Source organism: Pseudophryne corroboree, chromosome 2 (genome assembly GCF_028390025.1).
Source record: "Pseudophryne corroboree isolate aPseCor3 chromosome 2, aPseCor3.hap2, whole genome shotgun sequence".
NCBI classification, from domain to species: Eukaryota; Metazoa; Chordata; class Amphibia; order Anura; family Myobatrachidae; genus Pseudophryne; species Pseudophryne corroboree.
In genome coordinates this window covers 895195273-895217842 of record NC_086445.1, presented here as the reverse complement: position 1 = coordinate 895217842, position 22570 = coordinate 895195273, and the positions used below count along the sequence as shown (strand labels likewise).

At 45.4% G+C, this 22570-nt stretch overlaps 1 protein-coding gene across 8 annotated transcripts in view; it reads left to right on the top strand.

Moving 5' to 3' along the window:
• The window catches only part of RAP1GAP2 (RAP1 GTPase activating protein 2), a 1491256-nt gene that overhangs the window by 989209 nt on the left and 479477 nt on the right, over positions 1-22570 (top strand). For 7 of the 8 annotated variants that reach the window (XM_063956011.1, XM_063956008.1, XM_063956013.1 and 4 more), the window contains one exon: positions 8230-8311. In XM_063956011.1, coding sequence (XP_063812081.1) covers positions 8230-8311 — 82 coding nt within the window. Of the gene's footprint in view, positions 1-7835; positions 7998-8229; positions 8312-22570 lie in introns of those variants that run through there. The other variant, XM_063956012.1, reaches the window with a different exon arrangement.

The window sequence follows — 22570 nt, the reverse complement described above, 5'->3', positions numbered from 1 at the left end:
CACCCGCCCGTCGCCCGCCTCCTGCGTCACTCACAGTCACTCACAACACATTCAGCGCCTGCGGCAGCCCGGCTGGAGAGGGAGGAGGGGCCGTCCCTCCCTCGTACAAACTTCACAGGTCTCACTGGCTGCTGGGTCACTGGCTGTTGGGTCTCACTGGCTGCTGCTGTAAGGAGGGAACGCTCTCCCATCTCCTCCTCTCTCTATCTATATATCTATCTATCAATTCTGTCTGCCGTAATGTGTAAAAAAAGGAGACGCTGCCTGCCGTAATGTGTAAAAAAAGGGGACGCTGTCTGCCGTAATGTGTAAAAAAGGGACGCTGTCTGCCGTAATGTGTAAAAAAAAGGAGACACTGCCGTAATGTGTAAAAAAAAAAAAGGGGACGCTGTCTGCCGTAATGTGTAAAAAAAAAAGGGGACGCTGTCTGCCGTAATGTGTAAAAAAAAAGGGGACGCTGTCTGCCGTAATGTGTAAAAAAAAAAGGGGACGCTGTCTGCCGTAATTTGTAAAAAAAAAGGGGACGCTATCTGCCGTAATGTGTAAAAAAAGGGGACGCTGTCTGCCGTAATGTGTAAAAAAAAAAGGGGGACTCTGTCTGCCGTAATGTGCAAAAAAAAGGAGGACAGTCTGCCGTAATTTGTAAAAAAAAAAAAAAAAAAAAAAAGGGGGACGCTGTCTGCCGTAATGTGTAAAAAGGGGAATCTGTCCGCTGTAAGGTGTAAAAGGGGCTCTACCTGGTGTAGTGGCGCTACTGTGCGGCGTAATTTGAATAATGGAGATTACTGTGTACCGTTACATGAATTGGTATTATTTTGTGGCCACACCCCTTCCCCATGAAGCCACGCCCCTATATTTGTTTGCGCGCGCCTGCGGCGTGCACTGCCCCTGCCTTACACAGAGGGGATGGGCTCCAATGCCGTTTCTTGCAGACAGCTCTAAAATGTTTAGTTATGGAACTGTTGCTACATATCCATTTACTTGGCCTTGAGCAGGTCTCCCCTCACCAGATCCTCTCCAGGGGTGAGAGGGTGGACTTGGATGGTATATGGGTGGGGGGGGGGGCAAAGCATTTTGTTGCACCTGGGCCCACCGTTCGCTAGTTCCGCCACTGAGCCAGTCTAGTTCAGCCCGCAATGTGGCTGCACGGGAACACGCATCGCAAGTGTGACTTGGTGTGCCGGGCTGCGACTATAAGCACCGGGCGCCTAGCTAATGCATTGTCTACGACACAAGTGTGGTTGTGCGTGAGCACTCGGTGCAACTACTTTGCTGCAATGATGAGGCTGGCTACATCTGTAAATTTAATATTAAAGTGCTGCTTCACTTGAAAAACTGTGACAGTGTTTCCACAAAGAAAAAAAAAATTCTGCAAGCAGTGTATGCTTTATTTAATTATGAACAAAATTATCTTTAGCACAAAATGATCAAAAAATATTTAGCAACTAAATAAAAATTAAAAAAACATAAATGCACACTATACTCAACTCATTTTACCCTGTAAATCTTTTTAAATATTTTGTTTTTAATTTTTATTAACTGTTAACTATGGCATATATAACACAGAACAAATTTAAGTAGTCCAATATTTTCTGCTGACTAATAATAACAGCATTAAACTATTCCCTTCATTCCTATTGTCTGTTTAATTTATTTATTTATTTATTTATTAACAGTTTCTTATATAGCGCAGCAAATTGATACAACAATGATACAACAAAACAATGATATAACAAAACTGGGTAATAACAAACAGTCATAGAGGTAGGAAGGCCCTGCTTGCAAGCTTACAATCTATAGGGAAAGAAATAGGCATTGATACACAAGGATAGGTGCTATCTATTGCATAGTTGTCCACCAGATTTCAAAAGTTCTTGGTGGGCTGTATGATATGGTCATACAGCAATGATGAACCGGGGTCGAGAGGAAGGATGAGAAGACATGTGAGGATAGGTGTGGACCGTGCAAAGTGGATGCAGTTTGATAGGAAGGTTTATGAAAGTTATGTGGGCGGTTCTGGAATTTGATATGCTTGCCTGAAGAGGTGAGTTTTCAGGGAAGGTTTGAAGACTAGAGAAGAGTCTTATTGTACGTGGTAGGGCATTCCACAGAGTGGGTGCAGCCCAATGAAAGTCCTGCAATCGTGAGTGGGAGCGAGCAATGAGTGTGGATGAGAGACGCAGATCTTGTGAAGAGCAAAGAGGTCGTGTTGGGAGATATTTTGAGATAAGCGAAGTGATGTACGTTGGTGTAGTTTGGTCAATGGCCTTGTGTGTGAGTAAAAGTATTTTATATTGAATATGGTAGAATACAGGTAACCAATGGAGGGACTGACAGAGTGGATCTGCAGACGATGAACGCCTAGCGAGGAAGATAAGCCTCGCAGCTGCATTCAGAATGGATTGTAGTGGTGAGAGTCTCGTAATTACATAATTCCCTGCCCTTATGAACGTAAGCTTAAGTGGTAGACCTTCCCACAAGGCGTCCGAAGGCATGGTGTCCAGGCACCACACACTATCAATCCCATCAACTCACCCATTCCAGCAACCCCCTGTCATCTCGTACCTGGAGGAGAAAGATGCAGTGGGGAGCTATGCATGCGCAGAACGTGCAGTTCAAAGGCCACACTTCCGGCAAGCCGCTTCGGGTACTAGTACTTGCTGGCTATGGGAGGTAACAGAGGCAGTGCAGAGTGCACTTCATTCAGTTTGAATGCAGCTGCCCCTCCTTCCTCGGTGCTTCTCTGACAGCTGGTGCCCGAAGTCCAATGCTTCCATTGCCTTTGGGAGTTACGCCACTGATTAGCTCTCATCCACCTATAAATGCTTCCTTTGTTCTATCTGTGTCCTGTTACATACAGTAGTTCCTATTTCTAGGTCATCTTTTATTGATTTTTACTGATGTTGTTTCTTTTACCCCTTATTTTTTTGGTTCTGTTAATATTATGTTGATTGTACTTCCCCGCAAATTTTGATGATGAGTAACAACAATTTGTTTGAACCATTAATAGTAGATTGATGAATTAATTAAAAAATATATATTTTTATTGGTTTAATAAAACTTTAAAATATAGTTTGCCAGCGCTTTCTTTTCTGTTTGTTGATTAATTAATTTCCTGAAGATCAAACTGTATTAGCAAAATATCTTGATGATCTGCTAATTTCAAGTGAGTGCTATATAGTATCTGGGTAGTTGCATTCCTACGCAAGTAGACACTGTATCCTTCATAAATTATCATATTACTGTGCCTAATTAAACATAGCAATATGAACCAATTTCTCCATTTTTAACAATACTGTATGTATTTTTTGTTAGGGATAGACAAAAATGTGAACATTGTTTGGTAAAATATTTGTCACATTCCAAACTTGCCAGCAAAATGTATACATTTTGCCAGCAGAATTTGACCTTAAGATTTCCCGGCCCAAGAGAATTAATGGACTGTCATTGTCCCAGCTTTATTCCTAGACTATAAATAGCAAGTCACAGAGTGGCAAAGCAGAACCGAGAGGATTGCAGTGCCAGAACATAGCACCTCTGTGAATTGAGTTTCTTAATCACAGAAAACTTGTGATTTTTCACCATTTCATCTAATTGCATCTATATGTTTTATTTAGGACATCTTATATTTAGAAGTAGTTTTCCATTAAGGGGTAATTTATTATGTTTTAATCAAAATAACTTCAGTTCAGCTGCTCTTACTTTGAGGATTGACAGCGCCAGGTGTATATGCTTTGTAGAACTTCAGTTATTGTTACCTGAAGTTTAAAAAATAGAAAGTCTTATCCTTCTATTGTGTATGTGTGTGTGTGTGTGTGTGTGTGTGTGTGTGTGTGTGTGTGTATATATATAATATATAATTTTATCATTTTTTTATTTTTTTTTAGTCATATCTATTTGTCAGTGACTCCTACAACATTGTGAAAGTGGGTGCTATGTGTACTGGTTTATATGAGTAACTAGCAGCTCAATTTTCACCTTGCCTAATTTTTGTCTGTATAGCCCAGTCTGTGTCTATATAGGATCCATTAAAAGCAGCCCAATCTGTGTCTATAAAGCAGCCTTATATAGCCGCCCAAACTGTGTTTGCATAGCAGCCAATCTGTGTCTCTGTAGCAGACTAATCTGCGCATGTACTGTATAGCAGCCTAGAATCTGCTTCTGTATAGCAACACAGGAACTGCGGCTGTATAGCAGCCCACTCTGTGCCTGTATAGAAGACTAATCTGTGCCTGTATAGCAGCCCAGTCTGTGCCTGTATAGCAGCTCACTCTGTGCCTGTATAGCAGCCCACTCTGTGCCTGTATAGCAGCCCACTCTGTGCCTGTATAGCAGCCCAGTCTGTGCCTGTATAGCATCTCACTCTGTGCCTGTATAGCAGCCCACTCTGTGCCTGTATAGCAGCCCACTCTGTGCCTGTATAGCAGCCCACTCTGTGCCTGTATAGCAGCCCAGTCTGTGCCTGTATAGCAGCCCAGTCTGTGCCTGTATAGCAACTCACTCTGTGCCTGTATAGCAGCCCAGTCTGTGCCTGTATAGCAGCCCAGTCTGTGCCTGTATAGCAGCCCAGTCTGTGCCTGTATAGCAGCCCAGTCTGTGCCTGTATAGCAGCCCAGTCTGTGCCGGTATAGCAGCCCACTCAGCTCACTCTGTGCCTGTATAGCAGCTCACTCTTTGCCTGTATAGCAGCCCACTCTGTGCCTGTGTAGCAGCCCACTCTGTGCCTGTGTAGCAGCCCACTCTGTGCCTGTGTAGCAGCCCACTCTGTGCCTGTGTAGCAGCCCACTCTGTGCCTGTATAGCAGCTCACTCTTTGCCTGTATAGCAGCCCACTCTGTGCCTGTGTAGCAGCCCACTCTGTGCCTGTGTAGCAGCCCACTCTGTGCCTGTGTAGCAGCCCACTCTGTGCCTGTATAGCAGCCCACTTTGCCGGTATAGCAGCTCACTCTGTGCCTGTATAGCAGCCCACTCTGTGCCTGTATAGCAGCCCACTCTGTGCCTGTATAGCAGCTCACTCTTTGCCGGTATAGCAGCTCACTCTGTGCCGGTATAGCAGCTCACTCTGTGCCTGTATAGCATCTCACTCTGTGCCTGTATAGCAGCCCACTCTGTGCCTGTATAGCAGCCCAGTCTGTGCCTGTATAGCAGCCCACTCTGTGCCTGTATAGCATCTCACTCTGTGCATGTATAGCATCTCACTCTGTGCCTGTATAGTAGCCCACTCTGTGCCTGTATAGCAGCCCACTCTGTGCCGGTATAGCATCTCACTCTGTGCCTGTATAGCAGCCCAGTCTGTGCATGTATAGCATCTCACTCTGTGCCTGTATAGCAGCCCACTCTGTGCCTGTATAGCATCTCACTCTGTGCCTGTATAGCATCTCACTCTGTGCCTGTATAGCATCTCACTCTGTGCCTGTATAGCATCTCACTCTGTGCCTGTATAGCATCTCACTCTGTGCCTGTATAGCATCTCACTCTGTGCCTGTATAGCAGCCCACTCTGTGCCTGTATAGCAGCCCACTCTGTGCCTGTATAGCAGCCCACTCTGTGCCTGTATAGCAGCCCACTCTGTGCCTGTATAGCAGCCCACTCTGTGCCTGTATAGCAGCCCACTCTGTGCCTGTATAGCTGCCCACTCTGTGCCTGTATAGCAGCCCACTCTGTGCCTGTATAGCAGCCCACTCTGTGCCTGTATAGCAGCCCACTCTGTGCTTGTATAGCATCTCAGTCTCTGCCTGTATAGCAGCCCAGTCTGTGCCTGTATAGCATCTCAGTCTGTGCCTGTATAGCAGCCCACTCTGTGCCTGTACAGCAGCCCACTCTGTGCCTGTACAGCAGCCCACTCTGTGCCTGTACAGCAGCCCACTCTGTGCCGGTACAGCAGCTCACTCTGTGCCGGTATAGCAGCTCACTCTGTGCCTGTATAGCAGCCCACTCTGTGCCTGTATAGCAGTGATTTTCAACCTTCTTTTACTCGCAGCACACCGAACAATATTTTAACATTGCCAAGGCACACCACCAGTTCCCCACAAAAAAAACAACACACATATTGGCCCTCACAGTAAAAAAAAATCCACACATGCATTGGCCTACACAGAAAAAACAATCACATTGCTCCCCACATAAATTATGTTGCTCACACATAAATCAATCACATTTCTCCCCACATAAATCCTATTGCTCCCCACATGAATTATTCACATTGTGTCCCCCCCCCCCACATAAATCCATACATTCATATTCTCCCCACATAAATCTTATTGAAATCCTATTGTTCCCCACAGGAGAAATAAAATAACAAATATTAGCCCCTACCGGTCAGCTGTCCTCCTCCCTGTCCCTCAGTGGCGGGGGTTGTTTATAGTGGAGTGCTGCGAATACTGAGCAGTGGGCGGTCAGGCAGGTGTGGATGTGGGTGTGCAAGAAAAGTTGTGTATGCGGGTGGGAACTGGAAGATGTGTATGCAAGCGGGTGGGCTGGCTGGGTGGTGAGACGCGGCGGCCGTGACTTATGATATCACACCTTCGCGTTTTCAAGGCATAGGTCACAGCCGGAGCACGACCGATCCTCTTAAGAAGAGTCTGGGCCAACAGTTCACTCTGAAGGTGCAGGACACTGCTCTGGCTCCGCGGCACACCTTGCAACTGGTCACGGCACACTGATTGAAAAAGCCTGCTGTATAGCATCTCAGTCTGTGCCTGTATAGCATCTCACTCTGTGTCTGTATAGCAGCCTAGAATCTGCATCTGTATAGAAACCTAGGATCTGTGGCTGCATACACACAGTGTCAGGGTGGATTACTGACAAAGCAGTATTAACATTATTTATTTATTACCAGCTATTTATATAGCGCACACATATTACGCAGCGATTTACAGAGAGTATTTGGCCATTCACATCAGTCCCTGCCCCAGTGGAGCTTACACTCTATATTCCCTACCACATGTACACCACACACATTCATGCTAGGGTTAATTTGTAGGGAGTCAATGAACCTACCAGTATAGTTTTGGATTGTGGGAGGAAACCTGAGTACCCAGAGGAAACCCACGCAAGCACGGAGAGAATATACAAACTCAACACAGTTAGGGCCATGGTGGGAATCGAACCCATGACCTCAGTGCTGTGAGGCAGTAATGCTAACCATTACACCATCAACATCCATTATAGGGTAGACCCCACTACAGCACTACAGTAGTAGTAGTAGTAGGTGTGTGTGTGTGTGTGTGTGTGTGTGTGTGTGTGTGTGTGTGTGTGTGTGTGTGTGTGTGTGTGTGTGTGTGTGTGTGTGTGTGTGTGTGTGTGTGTGTGTGTGTGTGTGTGTGTGTGTGTGTGTGTGTGTGTTTTTTCGGGAAAATCATAGTTATTGACATCAGGGAATTGCTGGTAGATGTATGGCCTGCATTAGACTGTAGGTATTGTTCCCCTTTGAAGTAATATTCATTCTGTTTTATACTTGCTGTTCTGGAAAAGAAATCTATTTCCTTAATTTATCAGTTTAGGGGTCTCTTTTCCACAAGATTTGTTACCACGCACTACATGTACCTGTGAGTCATATTAATCACTGAACCATAACAAAACATATTTTATATTTTCCATGCCCCTGTGTTCAATCCACTATTCTGCTTGCACGAAGATACAATGGAGCATCCGGTTTAATTATCCCAGTATTTAAATTATTCCCTGCTTCTCCCCTATCGTGTGCCCTCTGTGTAATCCTTTATACTACAAAGAGGAAAGCCAGAAACAAACACAATATAGTCCATAACAAGCTAATGCCAGATGGGAGATTGGAGGAGGGAGGGCTGAGGGAAATTTGGCGTAACGAGGTTGTCATGAGAACACAAATCTATCTATCTGTCTTTCCCTGAGTGAAAAGCACCTGAAATAAATTTACCTGCAATCACCTAGAGTGGGTGAAGCACTTTGTTCTTTGCTGCATCACAGGTTACACCGCTCAGTATTTTCTGGTCTTTGTGAAGTCATCATGAAATTGTGGTAAGAGGACGTAAAACCATTTTACTTTTTGTTACAAAAAACAACAACAAAAAATCTAATTGATTGTGATGAAAATTAAGCATTAGGCAAATTTAAAAAAAAAACTTGAATGGTTTGGTCATATATGATACATTGATACTTAAAAATGATACAAGACTATAATAGGGATCTATTAATTGTACAGTATATGTTTTAAAAATTGTTGGTAATGAGCAACCATTTGTATCTACAGGAAACAGGAGCTTTCTAACTCTTCGGAAGCTATGCCAGATCGCCCCCTCTCTCCGCCAGCCACCGCTCCCCCAACTATGAAGGTAATGGCTACTTGAAAAATGATATTGTATTAATTTGTATTTCTACAGAATTAATATACTGTAGATAGCGTTATTTCAGCACTTGCCTTTTTAACAGTCCACTGACAGATCTATGGATCCCATAGCAACCCCGGCTTGTAAACAGTGAAAATGGTCTTAATCACATTTAAGATTCTCATTTTTCAATACAGGGTTTGTGGTCAGTGACTAACATGCTGGAGTGAATCTCATTCCGTCTGTCCTAAATGCATTAGTTGTTCTCACCAAACAAAACTGATACGGCACTTTACAGTAAATGCAGATATTTGTCTCAGGATATGTTTACTGTTCATAGTCATTAATGTTACCATATTTTGATGATATCCTTAAAGTGTGTACATAATAGGGCTGGTCTGCAGCACTAGTGACACAGCAGACGATGTGCTGCGTCATTATTAATACTTTGCCAAGGGACCAGAGTTAAAGGATCTGTCCAGAAACAACGTTTTCTTACAGGCCCTTTATCCTATAGCTAACAGAACTGTAGGGGTTCCACGGCAGGGATCCTACTCACCCTGTCAGCGCTGTACTATATACTCTTCCCATGACAATAACATAAGAGATTGATAAACAAACAGCACTTTCTTATTTTCTTACGGGTAGATGTATCAAAGCTTTGAGAGAGAAGTAGCCCATATCAAGCAACTAATACCCCTTCCACACCACACAGATAACCTGATATTGACCCGGTATATTGCTGCTGTGTGGTGTGAAAGTGGTCACTGACGAATTCCCAGGTCACCTGACCCGGTAATTCAACCCAGGAATAAAGAAGGGTTATTACCGGGTCAGGTGCAGTGCGGGTTGCAGAGTCGATATGACCCGGGACCCACTCACAGCATACGGAGATGCAGCATGGAGATGGTCTCATCTCCCAGCGCCGCCTCCGCCCCTGATCCTGATACCGGCTACATCCCCGCTCCCGATTACAAGCTAGACTGAAAGGTTCTAATGCCGGGTCGCAACCGGGAAGGACCCGTTTCCAATTCCTGGGTGCAACCCGGCATTACGATGTGAAAGCGGCATTATTAGCTTCTAGCTATTATGTATCTAGCACAGGCTATAAAATTAGATAAAAGCTGATTACTATGGGCAGCTTCTCCACTTTATCTCTTTTGGAGGTTACATCTTAATGCAGGTGCTGACTGGGCAGAGCTGAAGCTTCACGCTATCAGCACCTGTGCTAGAAATGAAGAGCACACTGTTTCACCCCCTGTGCAGTATTCCTGCAACGCTAAGCTCAATGTTATGGTATTCTTACAATAGAGGCTATGGGACTTCTGAGTACAAATTAGTTTGTGAGTGGACATTTACAGTATGTGGAATATGCTCTAGATACACTTTGCTTGTTCATGTAAAACGTGCAGTTTGTACTTTATTCAACTGATTTATTTAATGATATAATCATTAATCATTACGCATGTACAGTTGTACAGGTTACTATGCAGTGCATCAGTTATATAATATATTAGATAACCTATAATAATAGAATTGTCATGGCATAAGGTATGGCACAAGATATAAATGAACACATTAAAATGGTTTTCTTCACTAGTTACTTTGTAATAAATCAGGGGTTTTATATTGTCTTTTTAAACAATTAGTGCTTTAAATCCCAAGGCAATGGGAAAATGTGTCAAAATTGGTGGTTTGTTAATGTACCATTTAGTAAATAAACCCCCAGATGTGCAACTTTTAACTATATGATGGATACAGTGGGATGTGGGATCCGGTCTCTAGGTTGACACTATCTAGGTCAACCACTATTGGTCGACAGTAACTAGGTCGACAGTGTTTCTAAGTAGACAGGGTCTCTAGGTCGACATGTTCTAGGTCAACAGGTCAAAAGGTCGACATGAGTTTTTCACATTTTTTTTTGAACATATTCATACTTAATGATCCACGTGGACTACAATTGGGAACGGTAACCTGTGCCGAGCGCAACGTTGGTGCAGTGAGGCACCTTGCCCAAAGGCGAGCCATGCGAGAGGACATGGTGCACTAATTGGGGTTCCCGGTCACTCTATGAAGAAAACGACACAAAAAAATAATAATTAAAAACTCATGTCGACCTTTTGACCTGTCGACCTAGTCCATGTCAACCTAGAGACCCTGTCGACCTAGTTACTGTTGACCAATAGTGGTCGACCTAGACACTATCTACCTTCCACACCACACCCGCGGGATGTACCCAGTGCCGTTTCTAGGGGCGGGCGAGCCGTGCAACCGCACGGGGCGCCCGCCGCGGCACTATGTTACTCCTTCTCGCCTCTCCCGAGCGCTCCTGCTCGGGGGGCGGAGTTTCGCGGAATGACGCGTTGCGTCGTGACGTCACGACGCAAACGCGTCATTCCGCAAAGCCCCGCCCCCCGAGCAGGAGCGCTCGGGAGAGGCGAGAAGGAGAAGCAAGAAGAAGGAGGAGGCGGCCGGCGCGAGGGACGTGAGGCGGCGGGACCGAAGAGCGGGAAGACGTAAGTATTCTCTCTCTCTCCCCCTTCCTTCTCCTCAGCTTGAATCCTGCCTGCCGCACTGTGTAAAATGGGGGCACCTGCTTATGGGGATACCTGCCTGCCACACTGTGTAATATGGGGGCACCTGCCTATGGGGATACCTGCCTGCCACACTGTGTAATATGGGGGCACCTGCCTATGGGGATACCTGCCTGCCACACTGTGTAATATGGGGGCACCTGCCTATGGGGATACCTGCCTGCCACACTGTGTAATATGGGGGCACTTGCCTGCGTACTGTGTAATATGGGGGCACCTGCCTGCGTACTGTGTAATATGGGGGCACCTGCCTGCCACACTGTGTAATATGGGGGCACCTGCCTGCGTACTGTGTAATATGGGGGCACCTGCCTGCCACACTGTGTAATATGGGTGCACCTGCCTGCGTACTGTGTAATATGGGGGCACCTGCCTGCCACACTGTGTAATATGGGGGCACCTGCCTGCGTACTGTGTAATATGGGGGCACCTGCCTGCCACACTGTGTAATATGGGGGCACCTGCCTGCCACACTGTGTAATATGGGGGCACCTGCCTGCCACACTGTGTAATATGGGGGCACCTGCCTGCCACACTGTGTAATATGGGGGCACCTGCCTGCCACACTGTGTAATATGGGGGCACCTGCCTGCGTACTGTGTAATATGGGGGCACCTGCCTGCGTACTGTGTAATATGGGGGCACCTGCCTGCGTACTGTGTAAAATGGGGATATCTGCCTGCCGTGCTGTGTAAAATGGGGATATCTGCCTGCCGTGCTGTGTAAAATGGGGATACCTGCCTGCTGTACTTTGTAAAATGGGGATACCTGCCTGCGTACTGTGTAAAATGGGGGCACCTGCCTGCGTACTGTGTAAAATGGGGATACCTGCCTGCGTACTGTGTAAAATGGGGATACCAGCCTTCCGCGCTGTGTAAAATGGGGACACCTGCCTGCCGCGCTGTGTAAAATGGGGACACCTGCCTGCCGCGCTGTGTAATATGGGGACACTTGCCTGCTGTAATGTGTAAAAAGGGGACTTTTTTATTTTTATTTTTTCCCCACTGTGGTGGGTGTGATGATATCAGATGAGGCCATGCCCACTTTAATGAGACCACGCCCATTTTAATCAGGCCACACACCCTTGTCGGGAGCGCGCGCGCCTACGGCGCGCGCATGCTTTTTCTTTTTATGGCTATATATATGGGGGGGGGGCACACTTTTTTTTTTTTTTAGAGCAATAGGGGGGGGGGGGGGGGGGCGCATTTTGAAATCTTGCACTGGGAGCCAAATTGTCTAGAAACGGCCCTGGATGTACCCAACCCGATACAGCAATAGGCCTATGTGGATTAAAGATGCATAACCAAATACAAATGTTTTATTTGAAAAAATATAACCATAGTCTGATTTTTTAAAATACAGATTTGAATTGCCTCTAGTAGAATTGCAGCGCTGCTGTGTCAGGATGGTGTGGGAGCCAGGGGGACCCCATATTACTGTTTCTACTTATGCAGATTTGTCATAAAACATTTCGAAGTAGTCCTGGTACTCTGTTTTAATCAGCAGTCATATAGAGAGATCAATATTTCATTTGATTTTAAATACAGGTATAGGATCTAGGGACTAATTCAGACCTGATCGTAGCAGCAAAATTGTTAGCAGATGGGCAAAACCATGTACACTGCAGGGGGGGCAGATGTAAGGTGCAGAGAGATTTAGATTTGGGTGTGGTGTGTTCAAACTGAGATCTAAATTGCAGTGTAAAAATAAAGCAACCAGTATTTACCCTGCAGAGAAACAATATAACCCACCCAAATCTAACTCTCTCTTCACATGTTATATCCGCCCCCCCCCCCCCCCCTGCAGTGCACATGGTTTTGCCCAACTGCTAACAAATTTGCTGCTGCGATCAACTCTGAAATAGACCCATTGGGGGTCATTCCGAGTTGCTCGCTAGCCAGCAACTTTTTGCAGCGCAACGATCATCTCATCCGCGGCTAAACTGCGCATGCACCGCAATGCGCAGGCGCGTCGTACGAGTACAAAGCGGTTTGAATTAGGCCCCTAATCTCCAAAAACGATCATCTCAACCGCAGCTAAACTGCGCATGCACCGCAATGCGCAGGCGCGTCGTACGAGTACAAAGCGGTTTGAATTAGGCCCCTAATCTCCAAAAACTACGTTCTGAAATAGCAGATAGCAAAACATACAGACCTACTTACAGACGGGTGTAGTACTGGTGACCGGCGGTCTCCTGACCGCCGGTCACCTTACCGACGCCGGGATCCCGGCAGCATACCGACGCCGGGATACTGGCGGGGAGGGGCGAGTGCAGCAAGCCCCTTGCGGGCTCGCTTCGCTCGCCACGCTGCGGGCTCGGTGGCGACCTGCGGTCGCCACGGGTTCTATTCCCACTCTATGGGTGTCATGGACACCCACGAGTGGAATTAGTCCCTGTTGGTCGGCATGCCGACCATCGGGATAGTGAGCCATCGGGCTCACGGAGGAGGTCACGTGACTGTCGGTCAGCTGACCGGCGGTCACATGAATACCACCCCTTACAGACAATAGCCTTCACTGTGAGGAGCGCTGCTAAACAGCAATGTGTGAAAGACATGGGTATTTCTATACATAGGGGGAGATGTGATATCTGTTGATAAGTGTCATTTGAGCTAGATTCACTGCAATGTGACAGTTGTGTCATTCATCAAGCTATATTAAAGCTATAACTGTAGAGAAAATCACTTTTTTCTGAAGTCTCTTCATACTGTACTTGTACTTCACATACTTATGAAGAAAAACAATTAGGTCACCTTTGTAGCTTATAGTATTTTCACATGTCGGTAGGATTTCCATCCGGACAAAACACTTACCGTCTGGTGTCTTCTAATGCGCGTTGTATCCTCATCCCATGGCGTACTTCTGATAACCCTGCGGTAGGTGTTTCTGCTGATTCCAGACTGTGTGCCCTGCACATGGGTACTTATCCGATACCCATCTCCTCACTGGGCATCTGAACAGCACGTGTGTGAAATGTAAATCATGTATGTGCAGTACCACTATTGCCCAGGGTCATGGATAGTAAGTACAGTATAATGCCATCCTGAGGTGCACCACACTTCAATCTATAACTGTGGAGAGCTGATCTTACCGCATTTTATTGACTTGTGTATGAGGAGGCGAACATAAGGCCGAATTCATGATTTACATGTAATGGTTTTTGTGCAAATCTGATGATTGTGGGTCTGCGCAGACACAAGATCCATTTTGCACATGTGTAGAACAGGTGTAACGATATCGTTTGCAGCCATCTGTCAGTCGCAGCATGATCGACATGCTGTTGACATGGCGCAGAAACTGGAAACGTTCTTCAAAATGGGGGCATGTCGTCCTCATTTTGTATGCGTGGCGGGTCCAGGATCTGTGTAGTTGGATGCAGACTTACTGAACCTGGGTGCCCCGATCTGACGGCCAGTTTGAGCGAGTTTGAGCTTACACAGACTGACCGGTGCCTGAAAACATTGTAAATCATGACCGATAGTCACAATGGTTGCAACGGTTGTCCAAGTCTACGTCTTCAGATGTAGTGCTCACATCCTCAGTAATGTAAACAGGCTGCGTCTATCTCCTTGAGGAGTGATTGTGGTGCAAATTTGTGCGCATTTGCAAAGACAATTTGTAGAAAATATGCAATTTCCACTGATACCAATGTTATTTTGATGATGTTTGTATTGATTGTAATTTGTCGCAATTTGGAGTATGAAGTCAGATTTGACACGTGAATTCCATGCAAATTAATCCTTAATAAATACTGTATGTGTTTCTCAAAATCATGACTTTTTAGCAAAAAAAAACGCAAATAAAAAACAAAAACGGCAAATCGACCTTTAGTAAATTTCCCCCCTGTTGACTGTTTAAAAGGATTTAGAAATATAAAATAATAATATAGAATGCCACAAAATGGGACAGATTTGTAAAGTTTGGAAACATTTTCATTTAACTTTATGTAGGTTGATTTGCAGTTATATGGGTGTACATTTCATAAATAAATGTTATGCATCTTATGGAACATCCAGATCACCTTGATAGATGCAAATTTTGTCAGATGTGTCTACACACAACCAATGTCCTGTGCCTCACCGTTCTTGTAATTTTGTATTGATATTATCAGGATGTAAGGGATGACAAAAAACATTATGGGAGCTAGATATTCAAAAATGGTGGTGATAATGATGAAAGGGGATTCATTGAAAATCATGGTGAAAAGGGGTTAAGGGTGGATGGAATGTTTATGATGGAGGATAACGGATGGATAAATGTTCACCTTGAATAAAAAAAAAACATTGTGGGTGCACACCTATTATACTACACTGCGAGGGCCTATATAAGTAAAGTAAATTCCCCCCCAAAAATTATGCAGGAATTGTAGTGGCATGACTATAGTACAGAAATATCTTTCATGTTAGGAACACTAACACAGGGTACTGCAGTCCCCTTGTGAGTAATGGAGCAGCTTAGATGGCTTTAGAATAGTAACCTATAGGCTACATTTTCAGGGGAATTTGGAGAGGGATTCTTAGGATCTAATTCCGGTAGCCTTTGTTAGCACATGTGCTAGCCAATTGCCACAGATGAGCATATTGCAGCCACTCATTGCAGACAGGGGTTAGGCGTGAGCGTGAAAATTATCACTTTTTTGCTTTAATTTGATAAACTGTGGAGAGCAGTAGCCCCTTGATTGTACTGGTATATGGCTTTAATACATACTGTACTAGGTGTACAATTAGTTCGTCAACAATGTTACAATTGTCAAGACTGAACAAAAAAACTGGTCCATCAAGCTAAGCCTCTTCCCAATTGTTGATTCAAGAGGAGTCAAACACAATAACATCTTTGAAGCTATTTCCACTTTGTAGAAGTGGTAGACAATATTCCTCAGACTCCAAGAAAAACAATCAAACTTTTCTGTGGTTCATTATTGATCTATTCATAGAACACTTATGTTATAGTTTCCAGTGCCTTTATTTGCAACGAAAACATTTAATGGAAGTACATTATCCGCCAACCCTCTCCTTTGTCAGTATATTTTAGATGTTTACTGCCCCAACAGAACATATATCCTAATTTCTGTTTAAATGTATCTTTTTCAAGTCTCCATGGTTGTATATCTGTAATAAGCTGTCCCTAACACTGTAGACTTCACCCACCATAGCAAAGGAACGGCATTTTTACATGTGTTTGACTAAGGTCATCATAGAACCTATTGTCATAATTCTCTAAAATTGGTTACACACTGACAGGCAAGCAATACATTTCGGCAACAGTAGAATAACATGTGGCCAGCCAGAGCATTCACATCTCACCAGTCATAGCTTCTTCTGTTGTTTGGTAGGTTACTCCGGTGATTATTTGGTGTTTTTCAGAACTTCAGCTTTATAGCTCTGGCAGTTTGTATTCTACACTGATGAAAAATCAAGATGTGAGTGTGTCTGATGGCATTATCGATTGATCATATTTATGAATTTATTACATTGGTTTTAACTGTATTACAGTAAATTCGGTGGTTCCAAAAAAAGCAGAAAACATTCCAAAAAAACAGTTGGTTTCTATAAACACCCATTTTCAGGGGATGCCCACAAATATTAAGAATCTCCAGAATGTATGAAGGATATCTTCAATATCTGATGCGGTCTCTCAATTTCTGACTCCATAGGTTCTGTGGGTGTTATGAAGCTGTCAGATTTACCAGCTCCAGATGACATTCTCCTATAGTAGCCTATGGGCTACTATTTGCAAACAAATACTGGGAGAGGGTTCCTCCGAAATCCTTGCAAGCGATGGCCACATTGCATCATTAAGTCCTGTCCTGTCCTGTCCCGTCCATACAGCACTGTGATTCCCCTAATTATCTCCTAATCCTTCCCGCTTCACTAGAAGCAGGCAGGAGGCAGGAGAGCCACCTATTTTTCTGGTGGAGCGGGATACTACCTAAAAATTGCAACTTATGGGAGAGTAGGCAGGTATGACCCCACAAGATAAACGTTATCTATTTATTTCATTATATGGATAGATAGACAGACAGTGTCTAGTTAGACAGTAACCCCAAAAATGCAAAAAAAAAAATGTTGTCTACCTTTTTTATGTTGACTATTTTTATGTCGACCGTTTGACCTTGTCGACCTTTTGACTGACTAACATATGGTGTCTGTCCATTGACTGTCTAACTAGACACTGTCTATCTGTTATACCACATCCGGAGGAAAATAGGAAAATAATTAGGGAAAAATATACCTTTACCAGATCCTACTTCTTGGAACTATAGCACAAATATTGCAATCAATTAACCTACAGGTGTAATAATCTATCTTTACTGTCTAATAGATGCATAGGACAGAATTCCAGCATTCCTACATGCATTTATTTCCACAGTTAGCATATTATCATTTTGAATGATGACTTGTGTAATTTGTAATTTATGAGTGACTCCCACATTCTGATTGTTTGAGACTGCCAGCAATTCCTAGTAGGATCTGGACTTTATAGGCGTACCGTACAGGTATTTCAAGAATAGCTGCTCATAGTAACTTTATACAGCTGACAGACACCTAAGAATTCTGAGAAATAACATCCTCTCCATATATAATGTGTAATGGAAGATACTGAGCTGGAAGAGGTAAAGCACACTTACCTACATTTGTAAAAAAATATTTCAGGGAGACTGTGAAAGCAACACTCGTGTGCTGTGCTGGAGATGGAGTATACTGCTCCATCTACATCTGAGAGGTGTGTCTTCCAACTATACTGTATGTGTGTGTGTATATATATATATATATATATATATATATATGTTGGAAAAAGATGTACAGGTGCGCTGGTAATCATTAAATGAGGGTTTTTCAGTCCGCAGTGAATAGATCTCTGGGCTGTTACACTGGTGTGACCAACACCGCTGCAAATCTCCAAAGCCACTCAGAACTCCTTAAGCAAACGTGTCTAGAAACAAAAATCAGGAGAATGCGCCCATAGTGCAGATAAATTTATTTCAAACAAAGGGTAAAAGCAAACATTCCATTGGTTATGAAAGACTCGTACCCTATATGACCCACTCTTTGGGCCTGTTAAAACGCATTTCAGAATCCACCAGGCAAATCACCAAACCTGCTGCAGTCAGAGACCGGACCATGCACCGTGCCGGTAAAAGCCGAACCCGTCAGGTCACTCGCAAGGAAGCAGCTGGGATGTGTATGCCGGGTGAAAGAAGACGCACGTCTGGAAAGCCCCGCACTAACTGCAATAAGCTGTCCATGCTGTGGTAACATTGTAAAGCCGACGTTTTGGTCCCATTCCGGACCTTGGTCAAGGGTTAGCGGCACCACAAATGCTGTCTATTCCACTTCTGTGGCATTTGTGGAGCTGTTAAAGTTTGATAAAGGTCCAGAATGGGACCAAAACGTCGGCTTTGTAATGACACTGGTGGTATATAAATAAACAACAACCCTTTTTTGCATCTAGTGAGTATGGTGAGTGCCCTCTATCTGGGAAGTAGTTGGCATCCTGACATACTGGATGCCGGTGGTCAAGAGACCAGCGCTGGAATCCTGACACCTGCCGGAATGCCGACGCCAGAATCCCGAACATAAGTATGCCAGGGAGGGTTAGGCTGTGGTGGGGAAAGGGTTATGGATATGCTGCGGAGAGGGGCGGGGGGGGGGTAGGCAGTGTTAGAGTTAGGCTGCGGGAAAGTGAGATAGGAGGGTTAGGCTGCAGGAAAGAAGGGTTAGTATTAGGCTACGGGAAGAGAGGGTTGAGGAAAGGGTTAGGGTTAGTTTATTAGAGTGCTCCTGCCGAGATTATGCCTGTTGGGATGCCGGGGTCAGTATTCTGATCGCTGGCAGCCTTTCTGCCAGCATCCTGTACCCAACCCCTCTGTATCCATCTATCTATCTATCTAAAATTAGGTGGCTGCTATAACCCTGTGAAGGTCGAAAGTCAGCTTGAACCCAGAATACAAATTTATATAACACAAGGAAACAGGGTAGCACCCATAGGGGTAAATGTATAAAGCAGTGATAAGTGTGGAGAAGTGAGCCAGTGGAGAAGTTGCTCATGGCAACCAATGAATCAGCTGCTCTGTACAATTGTATAGCATGCAAATTATAAATGTTACATCAATGCTGATTGGTTGCCATGGGCAACTTCTCCACTGGCACACTTCTCCACACTTATCACTGCTTCATACATTACCACATAGTGTGATACTTCATAAAAATGTAAAATCTAAATTATGCTAACAAATAGCCCTGTATGTAGGGAGGCCAATCCCGGGCCATTGTTTCAATCCCGGGATTCGGGATTGAGAAATGTTCAATCCCGGGATTCCCGGGATCCTGGGATTGCAGTAGGGATCCGTGTAGGGAGCAGGGAGAGTATATGTGGAGGGCAGCAAGGGAGGGTGGATGTAGGGAGCAAGGGAGGGTGGGTGTAGGGAGCATGTAAGGAGTAGGAAGTGAGGGTGGGTGTAGGGAGCAGCGGAAGAGTGGGTGTAGGGAGCATGTAAGGAGCAGGAAGGGAGGGTGGGTGTAGGAGCATGTAAGGAACAGGAAGGGAGGGTGGGTGTAGGGAGCATGTAAGGAACAGGAAGGGAGGGTGGGTGTAGGGAGCATGTAAGGAGCAGGAAGGGAGGGTGGGTGTAGGGAGCAGCAGAAGAGTGGGTGTAGGGAGCATGTAAGGAGCAGGAAGGGAGGGTGGGTGTAGGGAGCAGCAGAAGAGTGGGTGTAGGGAGCATGTAAGGAGCAGGAAGGGAGGGTGGGTGTAGGGAGCAGCGGAAGAGTGGGTGTAGGGAGCATGTAAGGAGCAGGAAGGGAGAGTGGGTGTAGGGAGCATGTAAGGAGCAGGAAGGGAGGGTGAGTGTAGGGAGCAGCGGGAGAGTGGGTGTAGGGAGCAGCGGGAGGGTGGGTGTGTAAGGAGCATGTAAGGAACAGGAAGGAAAGGTGCCGGTGGGTTTAGCGAGCAGGGAGGATATCTGGAGCAGAGAGGGAGGATGTCTGGAGCAGTGAGGGAGTGTGGGTGTAGGTAGCGATATCACTTACTAGTTAGGCGGGCCGCGGGCAGCAGCCATGGACACACACATACATTGACCGCATTTCAAATGTAGTGCTGGCCGCCAGCCAGTCAGAACTGGCAGTCCGGCAGCCAATCAGGAGCCGCGGCTGCTACCGCTTCCCTGATTGGCTGCCGGTCTGCCAGCTCTGATTGGCTGGCGGCCGGCACTACATTGGAAATGCCGCCAGCGCGGTCAGTGTGCGTGTCTAACTACCTGTGGCTGCTGTAACTACCTCGCTGACAGCCGGGCAGCGCTGTGCTATAGTGCTCAGCGCTGTCCGGCAAAACTGCACATGCACACTCTAATCCCGTGAATCCCGGGATTGGAGGCTCCAGTCCCGGGATTCAAATCCCGGCATTTTTGGGTCCAAATCCCGGGATTCCTCCAAACCCAATCCCGGGATTGGCCTCCCTACCTGTATGCATGAGATATAGGAATAATTTGCTTATATAAAAAGTATGTAAAGGTATTTATAAAAAGCAAACGCTGCTTACATTTAAATGGAGCTTTGCGATTATCTGGACTATAGGGAAGAAAACAATTATACATTTGCTACGCACAAATCTTCAACAGCCCCCTGCAGCTAATGTGAGAGCAAACTACATACTTTCATTTCTTTTAATAATGCTTTAAGTGTTATCTTTTACATACAAATACAGCAGGTCAGACGTCTAATGAAAACAATGTTGAACTTTAGACAAATAATTAAATTCATAACTAGCAAGTTGGTGGCTGGCAGGATTTATCTCCCAACAGTATTAATTTTGTCGACAAAAATTCTGACTAAAAGTAATCATTGACTACAGTTTTATTTCAGGACTAAAATTAGACTAAAATGAAAACACAGATCCACTGATTAAATCTTGACTAAAACAAAGCAAAGCAAAAAAAAATAAGGACTATAGCTGGCCATACACCTAAAGATTTATTGTCCAATCTGGCTGGTTGGAACAGAAATCTGGTAATATATGGTAGCAAATGACAAATGACCCATTGCTCCGAAATACCAGAAAGCTGATAAAAATGGTCATTCAGACAAATTGGTTAAATCAAAAGGATTTAACCAATTTGTCTAATTGACCATTTTTGTCTGTTTTTAGTGTTTGCGAACAAATGGTCGATTGTTATTTGCTCCCATACAGTACCAGATTTTTGTTCCAACCTGCCAGATTGGACAATAAATCTTTAGGTGTATGGCGAGCTTTAAGCAGGGTACTCACGGAGCGAAAATCTAAGCAATCTGACTAGATTGCTTAGATTTTAAGCATGATCTGTCTGTACCCCCCACAACAATAGTGATGCGCGGCCCCGCGCGTCGCTATCGCTGGTGCTAGATTGGCTTGCATGCAGGCTCAGTCTAGCAGGTCGATCATTTCACCCGCTGGGTGAAATGAGCGGCACCCCCATCCGTCACCCCCGCACGCTCAGTACACCAGCACACATCTCTGCCCACATCTACCCGTGAGTACAGGCCTTAAGACTAAGGGGTATATGCAATTCCGGGCGAATTGCGGCAATTTTTCGCCCATTTTTAAATTCGACCGTCGAATTCCGGCCGGCGGGTGCCGGAATTCGACATATTCAATAAAAAATGGATTCGACAGTCCCGCTGTCGAAAAACGGACCAATTGACGGATTTTGAATCGACTTTTCAGATGGTACAAAAAAGGGTAAAACCCCCCCCAAAATATTGCGTGGGGTCCCCCCTCTTAAGCATAACCAGCCTCGGGCTCTTTGAGCCGGTCCTGGTTGCCAAAATACGGGGGGGGAAAATGACAGGGGATCCCCCCGTATTTTAACAACCAGCACCGGGCTCTGCGCCTGGTCCTGGTGCAAAAAATACGGGGGACAAAAAGAGTAGGGGTCCCCCGTATTTTTTGTACCAGCACCGGGCTCCACTAGCTGGACAGATAATGCCACAGCCGGGGGACACTTTTATACCGCTCCCTGCGGCCGTGGCATTAAATACCCAACTAGTCACCCCTGGCCGGGGTACCCTGGAGGAGTGGGGACCCCTTCAATCAAGGGGTCCCCCCAGCCACCCAAGGGCCAGGGGTGAAGCCCGAGGCTGTCCCCCCCCATCCAAGGCCTGCGGATGGGGGGCTGGTAGCCATGTGTAAAAATGAACTAATATTGTTTTTTTTGCAGAAGAACTACAAGTCCCAGCAAGCCTCCCCCGCAAGCTGGTACTTGGAGAACCACAAGTACCAGCATGCGCAGGAAAAATGGGCCCGCTGGTACCTGTAGTTCTTCTGCAAAAAAAATACCCAAATAAAAACAGGACACGCACACCGTGAAAATACAACTTTATTTCACACATGCCGACACATACATACGTACCTATTTTGACACGCCGACTGCCACGTCTCCAAGGTCGAAGAATCCGGGGTACCTGAAAATCAAATTATATACTCACCTAAATCCAGTGTCCTGTGATATTTGTAATCCACGTACTTGGCAAAACAAAAAAACGCATACCCGATCCACACGGACTGAAAGGGGTCGCATGTTTACACATGGGACCCCTTTCCCCGAATGCAGAGACCCCCGTGACTGCTGTCACCGAAGGTCCCTTCAGCCAATCAGGGAGCGCCACGTCGTGGCACTCTCCTGATTGGCTGTATGCGC